Source organism: Podarcis filfolensis (genome assembly GCF_964270895.1).
Source record: "Podarcis filfolensis genome assembly, chromosome: 6".
NCBI classification, from domain to species: Eukaryota; Metazoa; Chordata; class Lepidosauria; order Squamata; family Lacertidae; genus Podarcis; species Podarcis filfolensis.
In genome coordinates this window covers 77,014,503-77,031,035 of record NC_139609.1, presented here as the reverse complement: position 1 = coordinate 77,031,035, position 16,533 = coordinate 77,014,503, and the positions used below count along the sequence as shown (strand labels likewise).

At 46.1% G+C, this 16,533-nt stretch overlaps 1 protein-coding gene across 1 annotated transcript in view; it reads right to left on the bottom strand.

Moving 5' to 3' along the window:
- Positions 1-988: 988 nt before the first annotated feature.
- The window catches only part of MATN4 (matrilin 4), a 40,126-nt gene continuing 24,581 nt past the window's right edge, over positions 989-16,533 (bottom strand). The window contains exons 2-11 of the mRNA XM_083618686.1: positions 14,636-14,757; positions 13,542-14,114; positions 12,749-12,871; positions 10,831-10,953; positions 10,149-10,271; positions 9,342-9,464; positions 7,419-7,832; positions 4,936-5,088; positions 4,017-4,121; positions 989-1,843 (exon numbers count right to left, since the gene is read on the bottom strand). Of these exons, the coding sequence (XP_083474812.1) occupies positions 1,788-1,843; positions 4,017-4,121; positions 4,936-5,088; positions 7,419-7,832; positions 9,342-9,464; positions 10,149-10,271; positions 10,831-10,953; positions 12,749-12,871; positions 13,542-14,114; positions 14,636-14,711 (1,869 nt within the window). The 5' untranslated portion in view covers positions 14,712-14,757 and the 3' untranslated portion in view covers positions 989-1,787. The remainder of the gene's footprint in view (positions 1,844-4,016; positions 4,122-4,935; positions 5,089-7,418; positions 7,833-9,341; positions 9,465-10,148; positions 10,272-10,830; positions 10,954-12,748; positions 12,872-13,541; positions 14,115-14,635; positions 14,758-16,533) is intronic.

Sequence of the window (16,533 nt, the reverse complement as noted above, 5' to 3'; positions counted from 1 at the left end):
ATGACTCCCTCTTGAGAATGGGCGACACCATTTTGGTTACCTAAGAGGCAACACCTATCCATTCAACAACCTATCCATCAACAACCTATCCATCAACCTATCAACAACCTATTCAAACAACCTATCCATTCTGAAGGAAATCAGCCCTGAGTGCTTACTGGAAGGGCAGATCGTGAAGCTGAGGCTCCAGTACTTTGGCCACCTCATGAGAAGGGATGACTCCCTGGAAAAGCCCCTGGTGCTGGGAAAGATGGAGGGCACAAGGAGAAGGGGACGACGGAGGATGAGATGGTTGGACAGTGTTCTCGAAGCTACCAGCATGAGTTTGACCAAACTGCGGGAGGCAGTGGAAGACAGGAGTGCCTGGCATGCTCTGGTCCATGGGGTCACGAAGAGCCGGACATGACTAAATGACTAAACAACAAAGAAGCAACACTCACAGCCTAGCATCAAAAATTGATGGAATGATTATAGTAGCAGCTACTTTGAAGTAAGCCCCACCGAGTTCACTATGACTTACTTCCAGGAGTAGTTTTCAATTTACTGTATTCACTTTACTGCCCAGTTTGTACAACTGGTGAGATAAGGATTGAGCAAAAGCAGTTAAGAGACTTTCTCCTTTAATGGGTAAATGGGGAGTCGTGACTTAGCAAGAGGCTAAAGGACATCATCCATCAACTATTGCAATAGAATTTAGACTGATGTGAGTTGGAATCCAGCAAAATCTGGAAGATCTCATGTTCCCCTTTCCCTTGCTGTAGGTACCGGCTTGCTTATTATTTTCCAAGGGTCCACACTTGAAAAGACAACAGAAGCCAATTAGAAATCTTCAGCAAGTTTATTGGGTCCGTTTATTAAAAATTTACATATAAAAAAGATTGTTTAAAAATAAGACTACCCTGCCCTGCTTTTCAGAAAGAAAGATACACACACACACACACACACACACACACACACACACACATTTATATATATAACTTTTTTGGGGAAAAAAACCTGTTTCTTTTTTTTAAAAGAGGAGGGAAAACAACAAATTCTCCATCAATACTGTCAAAGTCAAGTTTTGGGGTGGGAGCAGAGTAATCCAATCAGAGATGCCCCAGTTTGGTGGGGGTTTTTTGGAGCATCTTATTCTAACTTACATATTTTAAAATAATATTTCCTTTTTTTTGAAAAGCAGGTATTTGTGTGCAACTGAAGCAGAAAGCTGTAGACAAAGGAGCTGCTGGCGCTGCTTTTCACAGTAGAGGAAAACAGGGGAGAAAACACCATGGTCTTCAGCTTGGAAATGTTAGAAGCTGCGAATGTCTCTCCCTCCATAAGCAAGCCTTTTTTAAAAAAATGAAAATGAAATTTAGCAAGGAAGGGGATTCTTTTTTCAACCAGGCATGTTGATATCTGAGGCTCTCAAGTGCTCCGCAAAGCCCCAGGAAAGACTTCATTGGCTGCCAACTAACCCCGGTCGCTCTTGAAGATAATGTCTGCTTCACTTCCTGCGTCTTCTCTGAACCATCCACCTGTTGTGGCTCAACCAGTTTCGACAAATGGCTCAGCCCAACCATCCATTTCAAGCCAAGGGAGGGAAAGTGTTCCAACATAGGGTTTCTTTGTGTTTTTTTAAAAGTTTTTTGTTTTTCTTTTTTTTATCTAGGCAAGTAGGGAGCAGTTTCAGCTTCCCCCTCAGGCTCGTGTTATATGAAAACCAACAACCATTTACAACAGGAACGCCAATGATGAGTTAACAGGATGTGTCTGCGCCCATAAGGTGAGGTGTTTCTCAGCCCCGATCATTTTCTGCCAACCTGGTTTTCCAGCTGGTCAATTCTGGCAGTCATCTGAGCAAGTGGTTGCGTTAAGGAAAGCAGCACATGCAAGATTGCGCGAACAGTCATTCACAACTTAAGGCAGGGGCAACTAACCCCCCAGTTTGGTGCCGGAGGGATGCGGGTGGCGCTGTGGGTTAAACCACAGAGCCTAGGGCTTGCCGATCAGAAGGTTGGCGGTTCGAATCCCCGCGACGGGGTGAGCTCCCGTTGTTTGGTCCCAGCTCCTGCCCACCTAGCAGTTCGAAAGCACGCCAGTGCAAGTAGATAAATAGGTACCGCTCCGGCGGTAAGGTAAACGGCGTTTCCGTGCGCTGTTCTGGTTTGCCAAAAGTGGCTTAGTCATGCTGGCCACATGACCCGGAAGCTGTACGCCGGCTCCCTCGGCCAATAAAGCGAGATGAGCGCCGCAACCCCAGAGTCGGTCACGACTGGACCTAATGGTCAGGGGCCACTTTACTTTACCTTACACACACACACAAACACACACACATACACCAATTCTTTTCTGTCTCCCAATTATTATTTATTTATTCGCTGGCTGCATTTCTACCTGACCTTTTTCTCCAAGGAAGTAACTCTCAAGTTGGTTTAGTGTCAGGGGCTGGACCGATGAGGAATGGTAGGGACCACCCCCCCCCCTTCTCCTGAACCTCCCCGAGAACAGGAGGATAGTATAGATTTAGAACAGTGGTTTGCAGAAGGTCTTAGTTCAGAGTCTGCAGAGGACAGAAGCTGGGAAATACTGGAAGAGGAACAGCAGGAAGAAGAAGCACCAGGGGGGAGACAGATGACAGTGTCCTTGGAAAGCATCCCTGACTCCCCTCCCAGGACCAGGCGTGCATTGCGGGTAGCAGAAGAGAGAGCTCAGAGGCAGAAAGCTCAGATTAACTGATGCAGGGGTGACGTAGAATAAGAAAGACGTAGAGGGGTAGGACTTTACTTGGAGCAATGCCATTATTTAGGGAAGACTACATTCCTTCGTCACTCTCTGTGAATTATTGAATAAATTGCTTGGTTAGAACTTTTATTGTTTCTCTGCTTCTTGGCTGCCACCGTGGGAGGGATCTGATTCCTCGAAGCCTGACACTTACATGGTTATCTCACACTCCCCATTTAATCCCCACAACCTCCCTGTGCAGCAGGTTAGGCCGAAAGGCAGCAAGCCTGAACCAAAGTCACCCAGTGAGCTTCATGGCCAGGTAGGGATTTGAACCCTGGTTAGACACAATGCACTGATGGGGATGCAAATCCCCCCTTCTCTCTGGGTAAAGAGATAATTATATGATGAATGGAGAGGCACAACCCCCCCTCCCCTCCCTTTCTCAGCTCAGCTAAAGAATGGGGACTGTGTGCCTGTGTACATGTGCCTGCCTGAGTGTGCACGCAGGCGTGTGAAAGTGTGCCCATGAGTGTGGCATGGCCACACCCACTACTGATATGTGAACTCTGCAGGGTTGGCCAAGGGTGAATGTTCACCCTGCAGGGACTTTCCCCCCTTCACGGTGGAGTCTTCGCTGTTTCAGGCAGCTGGCTTTGGGATAAACCCTGAAGACAATTCAAAATCTCATTAGGATAGAGTGCAGAAATGCATTACCTTGCGGAAAACTGCTTGCAAAAAAAGGTGTCTATATTGGAAGAAATTCACACAGAAATGCTGGCAAATTTTCATGCCTTTTTTTTAAAGAATCCACAAAACGATGCAAAAATGTGGGGACCTGAATTTAAGGTTATAAAAATGAGAAAACTGAAAGTAACAGATTCACTCATCCCTAGTTCCACCCCAAGAGCATGATTTTAGCCTAACATCATCAGAATGAGTGACAAGGACTTGCATAGGCTATCGAGTAAGCTTCATTGCTGAATGGGGCTTTAGGCTTGGCTGTCCTTACACCCAAACTCATCCATTCTAGCCGCTGGACCACATTCCCACCCCTGAAGTTATTGCTTGTCACAAAGGCGGCATCAAGAGCACTGAACTCCAGCAGACACTTTGCACATGAGTTCTGTTGTGCCTGGTGAGCACTTCCCCCAAGACTCCGCCCTTTTAGGTACAATTTGCCCTCTGAAACCCTGGAGAATGGGATGCTTAAAATGAGAATCTAAATCTTTCCAAGAAAGGGGAGGGAAAGCAACATAACGAATGTTCCTGCCCGCTTTCACTTTTCGTGAAGGTTATACCAAAAAGGATATTTTTATCAGTGAGGTCTTCCAGGATTGCAAGACTGTTTGTCTGGAACTGTACCAGGGCCTCACATTCACAAGGGTTGCGGAATTCAGTTTCTCCCTTGCCTTCCTCTGAAATAACATAAAATATATTAGAAACATATTCAGATCAGGACCATCGACACTTTATAGCACCAGAGGCCCCTGAAAACCTTCTTTGATCAGATCTGATCATCACCTTGCCACTGACTTCTACACAATGTCTGGGCGAAGTTGGTTAACTGAAGGCAACCAAAATGTGAAATGCAGTTAGATTTCTGTGATAAAAAAAAATTGTCCAAGGGATGCAATGAAGAACTGAAAGGAGTCGGGGGAACAATTCTCAAATTGCCACTGGCTCCTGTTGTGACCTTAATTGACATACTGCATAAGATATATGCAATACTCTAACTTTCTGATAGGGAAAAGCCTTATTATTATTATTATTATTATTATTATTATTATTGAAAGTCTACCCCTTACCATCTCCAAGTCTCTGTGCTATGAGGCTTATTCACACATGCACTGAACAGATATACAAGCTACCTCTGCAGGTGTAGAATTGTTAATGTGACCAAGTGTGTGCTTGTTGATTTGTACAGCTCAATTGTTGTGCGCATGGCCACACAGATTCCACACCTGTGGAGCACCTCAAGTGAAGAACTGTACCACAGCTCAACTACCAGACCTGTTCACATGATACACACTGAACACAGGTTCAGGCTGTCTCTACACAGCTTCCCCCTTTCTTTTAGGGGGATACTAAATTTAGCATTAAATGACCTGGAAAGTGATGTAATGTGAGGCAGGTCACAGGATCGTGTGCAGAATGAGCCATTTGCTCCCAGGATTTACTGGAACACGGCATTCAAATATCTGACGGTAGAAGCATAGTGGTAAAGGTTACCAGGACAGATGTTGACTTTGAGATTGTCGACAATGTTCGTCATGGTGTTGAAATCTGCGGAGTACGAGAAGTGCTGATCTACTGGCTCAGAAGCAATCGCTCTCAGTTCCTCTTCAACAGCTTTGCCGACTCCGACCGCAAACATGGTAATTCCTGCAGAACCGGCAACATGTATAGGATACAAGGGTTTCAGTTTTTGGGAACTCAGGCAATTTGTTTGAATCTCAATAGCCAGTGCTATGGGATGCCATTCATACACAGTGCTTGAAGACAGAACCAATCGTTTCTGAGATTGAGGGAGGAGTTCCAGAGCTGGGGTACCACCACCAAGAAGGCTCTCCTTTGCATAGCAAGCCTAGGCTGATGATGCAGCCAGGATAGCCTTCCTGGCCAGTCTTCATAGTTGGTCAGGTCTTCATGGAAGTAGGTCTCTCGGGTATTAGTAGTCACTATTATTATCACTATAATTTGTGGATTTCTATACTGCTTAATGCCAAACTAGGCTTCTAAACAGTTTAGAAGTACAGAAACCAAAGGCTCAAACATTAAAACGCAAAGATCCATAATTAAAATACACAATAAAACAATCCCATTAAAATATGAACATCCATCGCTGAAATATGCAATAAAACAATTCCATTGAAGCAACACAGCAATTAAAGCAGGAGACTCAGGCCAAGAGACCAAGGGGATGACTGGGCAATGAGGTTCATCATCGATAGCTGGTGGAAAGCCAATACAGATGAGGCCTCTCTTGTTTCCATAGGGCATGTGCTCCGAAACACCAGTGCTACCAGTAAACAAGCCTGCCCCTGCATCACCACAAGCTGGTCATAATTAGGATGGGGTAAATAATAACCCCCTTCCCCTTCTTCTCCCCAAGGATTTTTAACCTCAGGTCTTGTGCCAACCACAGAGCGCTCTTCCAAAACTTCTGCCCACAACATGAGGGAAGGGTTCATGACAGAAAACAACTGAAGTGGGAGAGAATCATGGGAGTTCTATGGGATTGGGTCAATAGTGGGGTCCAGATTAGGAGCCCTTGAGGTCCCAGGATACAAAATGGCTGATCCCTGTCATGTAGGCAATGAAGTGGGATATCATGCAAGAAGAGAGAGTTATAGACAGGAGAACACAGGATTAAATAATACTGTGTGTTCAATTTTATCTGCCCTGCTCTGTCCCATCATGTTCGTGCTCTTATCCACCTATGGGAAAAGAACAAGGCTTGAAAAGCTGGAACCAGATGACTGAAAAACGGAAAAAGACACAACTTTCAATGAGAAGTAAGCTGCAGCTTCCAGGCATAACATTGGCAAAGGATGAAAACTTCTTTTTCCTCCATTTCTTGTTCTGGGTTTAAGCTGCCTGTCCTCTTCTGGGCAGGGATAAGAAAGGCCGCTGTACCTTCCCTTTTCCTCATCTCTTGGGAGTTCAGCAACTGACTAGAAAGCAGCATAACCGCCTGACTTTTTCTAGGCCCTGTAATTTGACACTCCTCTGCATTTTCCTTTTGGCAATAACAGGAGGAAACGAGAGAATTCGCTAATTAGCCACAAATTCCTGACACTGCCCAGAAACACAGAGGCAGAACAAACTGGCTGGAATGCTCCAACAAACCTCTGTCGCCCTGGTGCCAAGAGCAAAGGAGTTATTTGGCTCAAGCCCTTAGAATGCAGGCATTGCCATCCCAGACCGTCTGCCTACAGAGTGGCTCAGCCCCTGTCTGCACTGCAGCTTTCAAACTGGTTTAAAATGAATAAGCATTCCCTCTCCTCCTGAGATCTTGAGAACTGTAGTTCTGTGATGAAGGGGTCTCTAGCAGAATCCTCAGCAAGCCCAACTGGCTACAATTCCCAGCATCCTTTCAGGGAAACCATGGCAGCTCATGAAAGAAACCAATTAGAATTTGTAAGTGCTGGAAGGAGACAGAAGGGAGCATCTCTTGGTGGTACAGCATGTCTGCATGCAGAAACTCCAGGAATCTTTTCCTGCCAACTGGATGGATCCCACACACCTCTACCCTTGATGGACCATGTTGCCACATGGGAGAGGGGCTGCCCATCTGTCAGTCACTGGGCTTCACAAGGACATCAGGTGACAACTTCTAAGGGGCTAGCTGGGGGGGAAATATTATCTCCAGCAGCTTCAAAATTTCCAGAAATCTTACATCTCTCCTGGCAGTGGCTTTCCAGGGTTCCTTTCAGACAGCCCTATCTGGAGATAATGGAGACCTGGGACCTTCTGCATGCAAAGCATGTGTCCTACCACTGAGACACAGCAGCAATTCATAGTCCAACCTCTATGGTCAGAACATACCTAGAGAAAAGAGTTGTACGGCAAAATGCGTACAGTTAGAGATCAAGTGCTTTAACTGATTGAAGAAATTCAGAAGCAACCTCCTTTCAGCTCCTCACCCATGAATAAAAGCTCCGCAATACCTATAGACAGATCCCAGTTACACATCCCTGTTGCACCCTCACCTGACTCCTTTGCTCTTCTTGCCCACTCAGAGATGTCATCTTGAGAACGGCCATCCGTGAAGACCAGGCCTACTCTGGGCACATTCTGGGAAAGGGGCCGGGCCCCTTCTGCCTCTGAGAAGCTGTGCTCCAGCATGTGCTTGAGGGCCAGGCCTGTCATGGTGCCCTTCTCCATGTACTGCACCCTCTGCACCGCTTTCTTGACATCAGCCACTGTCGTGTACTTGTTGAGAGGGAACTCCGTGCGCACACGGCTTGAGTACTGGACCAGCCCCACGCGCGTGCCGTGAGGGGACACGTCCAGGAAGTCCACAATCTGGTTCACAAACTGCTTCACCAGCTCGAAGTTCTGAGGCCGAACACTCTTGGAGCCATCGATCACCAGCACCAAGTCGATGTGCCCAGCTTTGCACTCTATAGCCCAAGGAGAAAAGGGGAGGCGAACGGAGATGAGCATTAGCCTTGTCTTCTGAAATAGCAGCAAAGTGAGATATATGATGGATATTGGGCCATCACCCTCAAGTGGCTGAAAAGTCTAGACTGGGCACCTCCAAGCTGTGAGGATCCCAGCTTCACACAGTTGGAGAATTCACTCACAATCCTTTTGCTACACTTTACGAGACCTTTGGAAACCCAATCCCAGTAGTGTTTCTAGACAACTAAAATGTACCTCACAGATACATGATTTTCAGTAGGCAATCTCTTGTGCCTTGCCTCTTGCATTACCAGCGTACTGGTTCCTCAGCAAATCACACAGACAAACTGTGGGTCAACAGTGCCCTCTTGCTACCAACTGACACCACAGCCTAATTAGGACAAGCAAATCCCTCTGTAAGATTGGGTTACAACCTGACATCCCGGATATTGTTATTATAATTATTACTCCTTTTAAAGTTACTTTTAACAACATCATTCAAAAACTTGAAAATGAACATAAGCAAATTTCATACAAATACAATACTGTTCCTCTCTACATTTTATCCAATGTTTTTCAGTAAGAGATTATGGTAAGCACAACTTTAGAAAGTTAAAGCCAACCTGAGGTTCTGGAAGGTAGCAGTTCTCTTGGCAGAATTGTATGAAAGGAGACCAGCTCCCCAGGAATTAGTTCCTATAATCATCAGGTACTCTTGCTCTTAGATAAGATGTTAATTTCGTCTTTATAGCAAAATGCTAAACTTTGATAAACCGCTCTTTCCAATGAGGGAGTACTATGTCTTTTCATCTTTGGGCAAATAATTTTTGTGCAGCTGTTAAAATATGAGAAGCAAGTACTATGTGTTCCTTCTATATAGGAAGTGGGGTGTGGGTGTGTGTGTGTGAGAGAGAGAGAGGGGGGGGGGAGCGAGGGAGGGAGGGAGGGAGAGAGAGAGAATATACAACAGTACCAATGCAAGAACTAGTGGTACATCATGATTCAGGATTCTGCTTAGTATTTTAATGATCTCACTATTCTGTACACCTCGTATTAACTTCTTTTATTTAATCTTTTGCTTCCTGTCACATATTTTTGAAAATAATACACAAACTCCTCTGCTGTAACCTTAGATCCCATGATACAGGAGGCATTCTGTCTTCTCTGAGGCCACTGCCCCCCAACTCGGCAACTCCAGTCTAATAACACACAACAACTAATGCATCCCTCAGCTCCTCCTAACCAATCAAGCATTTCTGTTATGTGCCAACTGGGACACTTTTTGTTGTATTTTCAAAAGCAGAAACAGTATCTCTGAATGTGTGTCCATCTAAGAGATATCAGGAATAGTGATCAGTCAGGATCAAGACATCGCCACTTACCTGCCTGCCATCTATTTGAAATACTCTGTGTCATGTGAGATGTCAAGGCTAGGAATCTCTTTCAGGTATCAAAGAGGTCCCATGCATGAAGAACATTCCATAGCAAGGAAAACCCCTAATACTCACTGTTGCATGTCTTCTTGTCTGCCTGGAGCTGCTGACCCTCTGGGCAAAGACAGTGGTAAGAGCCTGCAGCGCTGACGCACTTAAATTCACATCCATGCTCTACGCTATTGCAGAGGTCGCTGGCTGAAACACAAATCATGGGGATAATTTCATCTAGCTACGGAGTTCAGCATGTTGCACCAGGCGGAGAACCATTAGGACCATATGGTGAAGAAATTATAAACTATGTTTTCTGCTGCTCCAGAGGGGAGGACCCGAACCAACGGAATCAAATGACAAGAAAGGCAATTCCAACTAAATATTAGGATTTACTTTCTGACAGTAAAAGCTGTTCAAAAGAGGAATAGGCTAGCATGGAAAGTGGTTGGCTCTCCTTCATTGGAGGTTTTTTTAACCGGCTGGATGGATTCTTTGGTTGTAATTCCTCCATTGCTGGACCCATTGCATAGCCCTTGTGGTCCCTTCCAATTCCACAATTCTATGGTTCTAAGAAAAATTAGAAAGGCAATATTGCCTTTGGTTATGTTGATCACCAGGATTCTCCAGCACTCTAAGGAACATGTTTTATACTGAAGTCACAGCCCATAAATCCAGTGCATCACAGTCCCTTCCACCGACTCTATGGGTGTCTTCTTTTGAGACATCCCAACTCATTTTCAAAACAGTCATTTGGCAAACCTAGTAATGAATCATAGCCAGATGTTGCACTCTATGTTTTAGCTCACTTGTTTGCTTTTCTTTTTTGCTCCCCCCTCCGCACCAATGCATATGGTGTCCTCTGCCACAGCAACACAATGCAACACTTACCCTGGCATGACTTGCCATCAGCCTGCAGGGTGTAACCATCGCGGCAGCGACAATAGTACCCGTTGAGGATATTCACACAATCATGCTGGCAGCTGTGGTTGCCGAAGTTGCAGAAATTGATCACTGGAAGAAATAGAGGGGGGTGGAGAATGCTTTTGAGGTGATCAGGACCCATTGCTCTTCCCTCCTGCAAAATGCCTCCATTCCTCCGAGATCCCAGTTCCCATTTAATAGCTACCAACCCACCCACCCCTTCCCTAATATGAATAATGATAATAATTTATTTATATCCTGCCCATCTGGCTGGGTTTCCCCAGCCGCTCTGGGTGGCTTCCAATAAAAGATTAAAAATACATTAAAACATCAGTCATTAAAAACTTCCCTAAACAAGGCTGTATTATGGCATACAGAGGCAGAAATGGGCAGCCAAAATTAACAGGGGGCTGGAGAAACTCCCCTATCAGGAACGACCACAATGTCAGTGACTAAGAGGTGACATAATCTATCATGATGGCAATATACTAGTTCCATGTTGCTGGGGGGCGACAGTGGGGAAAGTCCTGCTTGTGGGCTTCGCAGGGGAACCTGATCAGCCACTGTGAAAAAGAAGATCCAGATCTAGAGAGGTATCTTATCTGATCCAGCAGGACTCTTCTGACGCCCTTAGATGGAGATTACTCACTGCTACATGTCTTCTTGTCTTGGTTGAGCTGATAGCCTGTCCGGCAGCGGCAAGTGTAGGAGCCGAGAGAGCTGACACATTGATGCTCGCAGCCGTGTCTCCCATCAGCACAGGCATCGATGACTGCAGAGGTTAAAAAAAAAGGACACGTCATGGTCTGGACAAACAAAAGCCATAGGTAAGGCTTGTCCACTCTTGCATACTTGGGCACTGGGACTGCCACCAGAGGATATCAGGTACAGCAATTCATGTTGACAAGAAGCTAGGGGGTAGGCAGATCTGTTGGTTTTGGGCTTCTCATTTTTCCAGTTCAGTCTTCCACATTTCTTCTTCGGTTTGCAATTCATTTATTTTTGAAGTCTTTGTGAAAATTCATCAGCATTTTTGTTAGGATTTCTCCTAATACAGTGGAACCTCGGGTTGCGGACGTGATCCATGATGGAGGCATGTCCACAACCCGCAGCGTTCGCATCCTGAAGTGCTGCATCTGTGCAGGCGCGGGCGCGATTTAGCACTTCTGAACATGCGCGAGCGGCAAAACCCAAAAGTAACCCATTCCGCAACCTGAAAACACGTAACCTGAAGCATCCGTAACATGAGGTATGACTGTATATACACTTTCTTATTGCAAAATATGCATTTCTACAAAGCAATTTACCCAAATCCAATGCACATTCGTATGCTATTTCCCCTTATACTCCAGGATATGCATTTTTGTACACATTGCTTAGCCAGAAAGCTTCACTGCAAAATCCAGAGAAGCGCAAACGTTGACGGATGGCTGTGTTTTCATTTATACATTGTTTTGGAAACTGCAGATTAGGTAGGTTCCTCCTTAAATGTTAACTGAATCCAATTTCTCTCCCATCCTTATAAGAGGTCATAGGCACAGCCACATTCTCACTTTCACAGAATCACAAAATTGTAGAGTGGGATGGGAACCCAAGTGTCGTCAGGAATCTTCAACCTTTTCAGACTCAGGGCCCACTTTCAACCAAAACATGCATTTGGGAAAACACTTCTCAGTCTTTTACCATATATTTGCATGTTGGTAGTGCTGCTGTTGCAACCGGCCTGGGACCAGCCAGTGATCCATGAGGGTCCTGGCCCACCAGCTGAAGTCCAGTGATCCAGCATCACAACCTGCAATGCAGGTTTCTCTTATTTCTTTCCTGCACAAGATGATAAAGTGTCTGGAATCTAAGCCTTGTGAGGAACGGTTGAGGGAGTTGGGGATGTGTAGCCTGGAGAAGACTGAGAGTGGTATGATAGCAATCTCATCTTGAGGGCTGTCACATGCAAGATAAGAGCAAGCTTGTTTACTGCTGCTCCAGGGACACGACCCAGATCAATGGATACAAGTTACAAGAAAGGAGGCTCCAACTAAACATGAGGAAGAACTTCTTGACAGTAAGAACTGTTCTACTGTCCACCTTAGAAGGTGGTGAACTTTCCTTCATTGGAGGTTTTTAAACAGAGGTTGGATGGTCACCTGTCAAAGATTCTTTAGCTGTGATTCCAGTATTTCAGGAGGTTGGATTAGATGACCCTTGGGATCCGCTCCACCTCTACAATTCTATTATCTATGTAGAATCTATTATCTACAGATCCATTTCTGAGTCTCCTTCCCACCCAGCACTGCTTGTTTTACAAGGGATTCTTACACAGAATAAACAGTGTCGGCTAATGAACACCACATTTTTTCCATATCGGCACATGTTCAGCATGCATCCACATTATACAGATGGTTCATTGTTGAACCTTATTACTCGTTGGCAGATCAGCAATGACACGGTTGCAAAATAAAATTCATCCAATGTGCAAGTTGCATTGTAATCTAGGCTTAGGAACGTGGAGAATTACTGTCCATTTCATCAGCCCTAATAACTGTCTGACTGAACGTACTGCTCTTACTTACTGGAGCACGTCTTTCCATCAGCATTGAGCTTGTATCCTGGGTTACACTGACAATAGAAGGATCCTGGGACACTGACACAAGTGTGCTGGCAGCCGTGATCCAGTTCTGTACACATATCAACACCTGGAAGATGAAAGATGGCACAAGGTAAATAAGGGTTCGCCCACTTGCATTACACGTGAGAATGGATATACCAGGGTGAAGACAGTGTAATGTTTTTAGTTAGTGGGGCCAATTTGGAAGTTTGGAAGCATATCTCTCTCCAGGCTAAACACTGCAGTGGGGGTGGGGGATGGTATTACAGGCTGGTAGCAGAAGCTGGCTGTGCATAACACTGATTGGCTGGTGCCAGTGACGCAACCAGTTTTGTCTCTCGCTCCCTTGTACATGCAGCAATCCCCAGAGCATTATGTACACTTCAACATGTTTTAAAAACTTAATAAGAAAATGGATGAAGGGATAAACCCTCGCAATTGCTTTAAATTCACATTTATAAAAGGGGCAGGCAGATTGTCCAAAACTTGCAGAGAGTGGCCAAGACTGATGGACGAACCAGCATTTGATAAACTGCGAATCAATTCACGGGCTCACACCCACCCCATCTCCACCTCCATTACAGGTTGCGGGCAACACAAGAAGCAAGAACGTATGTACAATGCTTGAGCTATCTTCTATCCTGGTAACCTCAAAGGGGGAACATGCCACCTTTCCCCTCATGTTCTGATCTCTCACTGAATCACTTTTGAATGTCAACAATGGCCACGGGAGATGGCTTGACTGCCCTGCCACTCACCACACAGCTTGTCCTGGAATTGCTTGCCGAACTGTTGGATGAGGTCAAAGGACTCCACCAAGAACACATGCTCCTCCAGTGGGGGAGAAGCCATGGCCCGGAGGGAGTTCATGTCTGCCCGCTGCACACCCACGGCATAGATTTCAATGCCGGCGGCTCGTGCCTGAGCTGCCACATCCGTCACACGGTCCTGGGGCCGCCCGTCAGTGACAATCACTGCCACACGAGGGATCTTCTTGTGCAGCGGCCGTGCTCCCTCTTGGGTGGTAAAGGCCACGTTCATGGCATACTGGATTGCCAGCCCCGTCATGGTGCCTTGAGCCAAGGGGACAATGGCGTTGATGGCCTTCTCCATGTCCGCCCGGGTGAAGAAGGACTTGAGGGAGAAGACGTTCTGGACCTGGCTGGAATACTGGATCACCCCTACCCGGGTGGCGTTGGGCCCTATATCCAGGTTGTGAATGATGTCAATCATGAAGCGCCGCATGGTCTCGAACTCAAAGGGGCGGACGCTGCGTGAGCTGTCAATCACAAAGACAATGTCCAGGGGGCCAGTCTTACACTTTGTCGTCCCTGGAGGAGGGAAATAAGAGAGATCTCATTTCACAACTTTCTCTACCAAGGTGGGGGAAACTTCTGGCCCTCCAAGTATTTGCTGGACTCCAGCTCCCATCATCCCTGACTATTGGCCATGCTGGCTGAGACTGATGGGAGCAACATTTACTATTTACTTATCACATTTGTATGCCACCTTCTTTCTCTAAGGAGCTCTGGGTGGCGTACGTGGTTTGCCCCCCTCCTCATTTAATCCCCACAACAACCCTGTGAGGTAGGTTAGGCTAAGGGGCAGTGACTGGCCCAAGGTGACCCAGCAAGCTTCATGGTCTCCCATGTGTGCATGGTCCAGTGTAAATCCAACACTCATGCACTTTTATTACGTCAAGGACATGCTGCAGAATACCCCCTCAAAAAACCCAGAAGTAATCATGTTCCTTTCGTGAGAATAAATTCACTGGCTACTCCTTGCTATGCTTAAAACAGCTCTGATTCAATTGGTATTTGCGGTATATATATCTTTTTGACTGGCAGCTTACCTAAGATTTTCGGTCGGGCTTCCAATGCTGTAAAGGCAAGGAGGAGGAGAGGGGCAACGTACAGCAGCTTCATCATTCAGTTTTGAGACTGCAGAATCCCAGGCAGAAGTCTAGAGGATTTTCTGGGAGGGGGAAGAGAGAACATCCAATGAGATTTTGCAATGTTTCCTTCACTTTTTCTGCACTCTGTGCTGTTTTAGGCTGCAATCCTTACCACGTCTACTCAGAAGTGAATCCTATGCAAGTCAATGGGGCTTGCTCCCAGGTAAGTGGGAGAATAAGGACTGAAGCCCAACTCCCAAATCAGAATTTTGAAGGTAAGCGTTCCAACTTGCTATGTGAAATAGTGAACTGGGCAAGTACAAACAACAGCACAATCCTAAGGATGTTTTACTCAGAAGGAAGCCCCACAGAGTTCAGCAGGCCTTACTTCCTGGTGAGTGTGTGCTTAGGATTGAGACCACCACCATCATCTGCTTTTGATCTGTGCTGGGGAAAACAAGCAGACACAGATCCAGTGCCTGGATCCATTTTGGAACACAACGTAAGTCCCCACGTCCTTTCAGCAACTTTGCAAATTTCAGCACGTTGAGCTCCAAGTTACTGAACAAAGTACTCTTAATGCAAGGGCATTTCACCACCACCACACACACCCCACCAATTTTGTGGTTTAGTAGTATTGCTGCAGAAATACTGTGTTACAGTTCCACATCCATAAGGCACTGTGAAACTGCAGTCTGCCTTTCAGACACAGAGCTGTCCTGGCAGCTGGACAAACCTTGTTTCAGCATATAAACCGGGAAAAATTTATTGAGGACAGGCACTCTTTTCAGCCTCCTTTGAGTCAAGCATCTTGCTTATGCCTCTGAAGGGCAGAAGAAGACTAAGGAAAAGCTCAACTGTCAGCCCTATACTCAAGATGCTGTTCTATGGAAGGAAGTTACCACCCTTGAGTATCAGAGCCAAACTGCACATAATGTTGGTCACGTACAAAGCTGTGCTCTTAAGTGTGGGAGCGGTTGGTGTTCTGGCAAATAGCTAGCATGGGTTACCTGATCCCTAGTGTGGGGAGTACAGTGATTTAACCCATCCTTTGCACCCCCCTCCCTCAGCTAACACTGTGCGATGCCAGGCAGATATGACCCTGGCCAAAGCCATGTGGCTTGCATTTGGCACCAAACTTAAATGGCACTGAACACAAGCTGGGAGCACACTTTGCCTGCCCCACACCAGATGTCGTATTAACCCTGGCAGGCCTAATTTGGTCCATGGGCTGGTGATCCTTCCCCATGCTGTAAATCAAGCCACAGAGCAACCCAAGGCAAGGAACAGGATCAGCACCAGACCCTTCCGAGAACAGGAACTTTCAGTGGGAAAAGAAGGGCTAGCAAGGGGAGCGATTTGAGACATACCGAGGTGAGGACAATGCAAGGATTGGCACCGTGCCCAGCTTGGCAAGAGTAGATAGGTTATCTGATCTGGAGCAGCAGAAAGCAAATAATGAGCAGAGCTCTGGAGATGAAATGTGACAGAGATAAAAGAGAAATTGGATGGCCCCAGCTCTTTGCTTTCACGGATACAACTCTACCGATTGTTAAGGTCATGCCCCTGGGCCAAGAAGGCCAAGAATCACACTCTCCCCACCACAGAGGCATAGCTCTCCTGTGATCAAATTCAGGATAAGCTTCTAAGTATCTTGCTAGATGACCTTGGATGGTTTTCATGGAAGCATATTCAGGGTCCTGCTCTCAGTGGACTCACAGACAGCAACCAAGCATTTCAGGCTCTTTTGGGGATATTAAACAGACAGATAGCCATTCTAAGGCCCAGTTTGTTGGGCCAAGAATGAGCTATGTGCCTGCATGTAGCAGCTGAATCCTACTAGGCTTTACCTACCT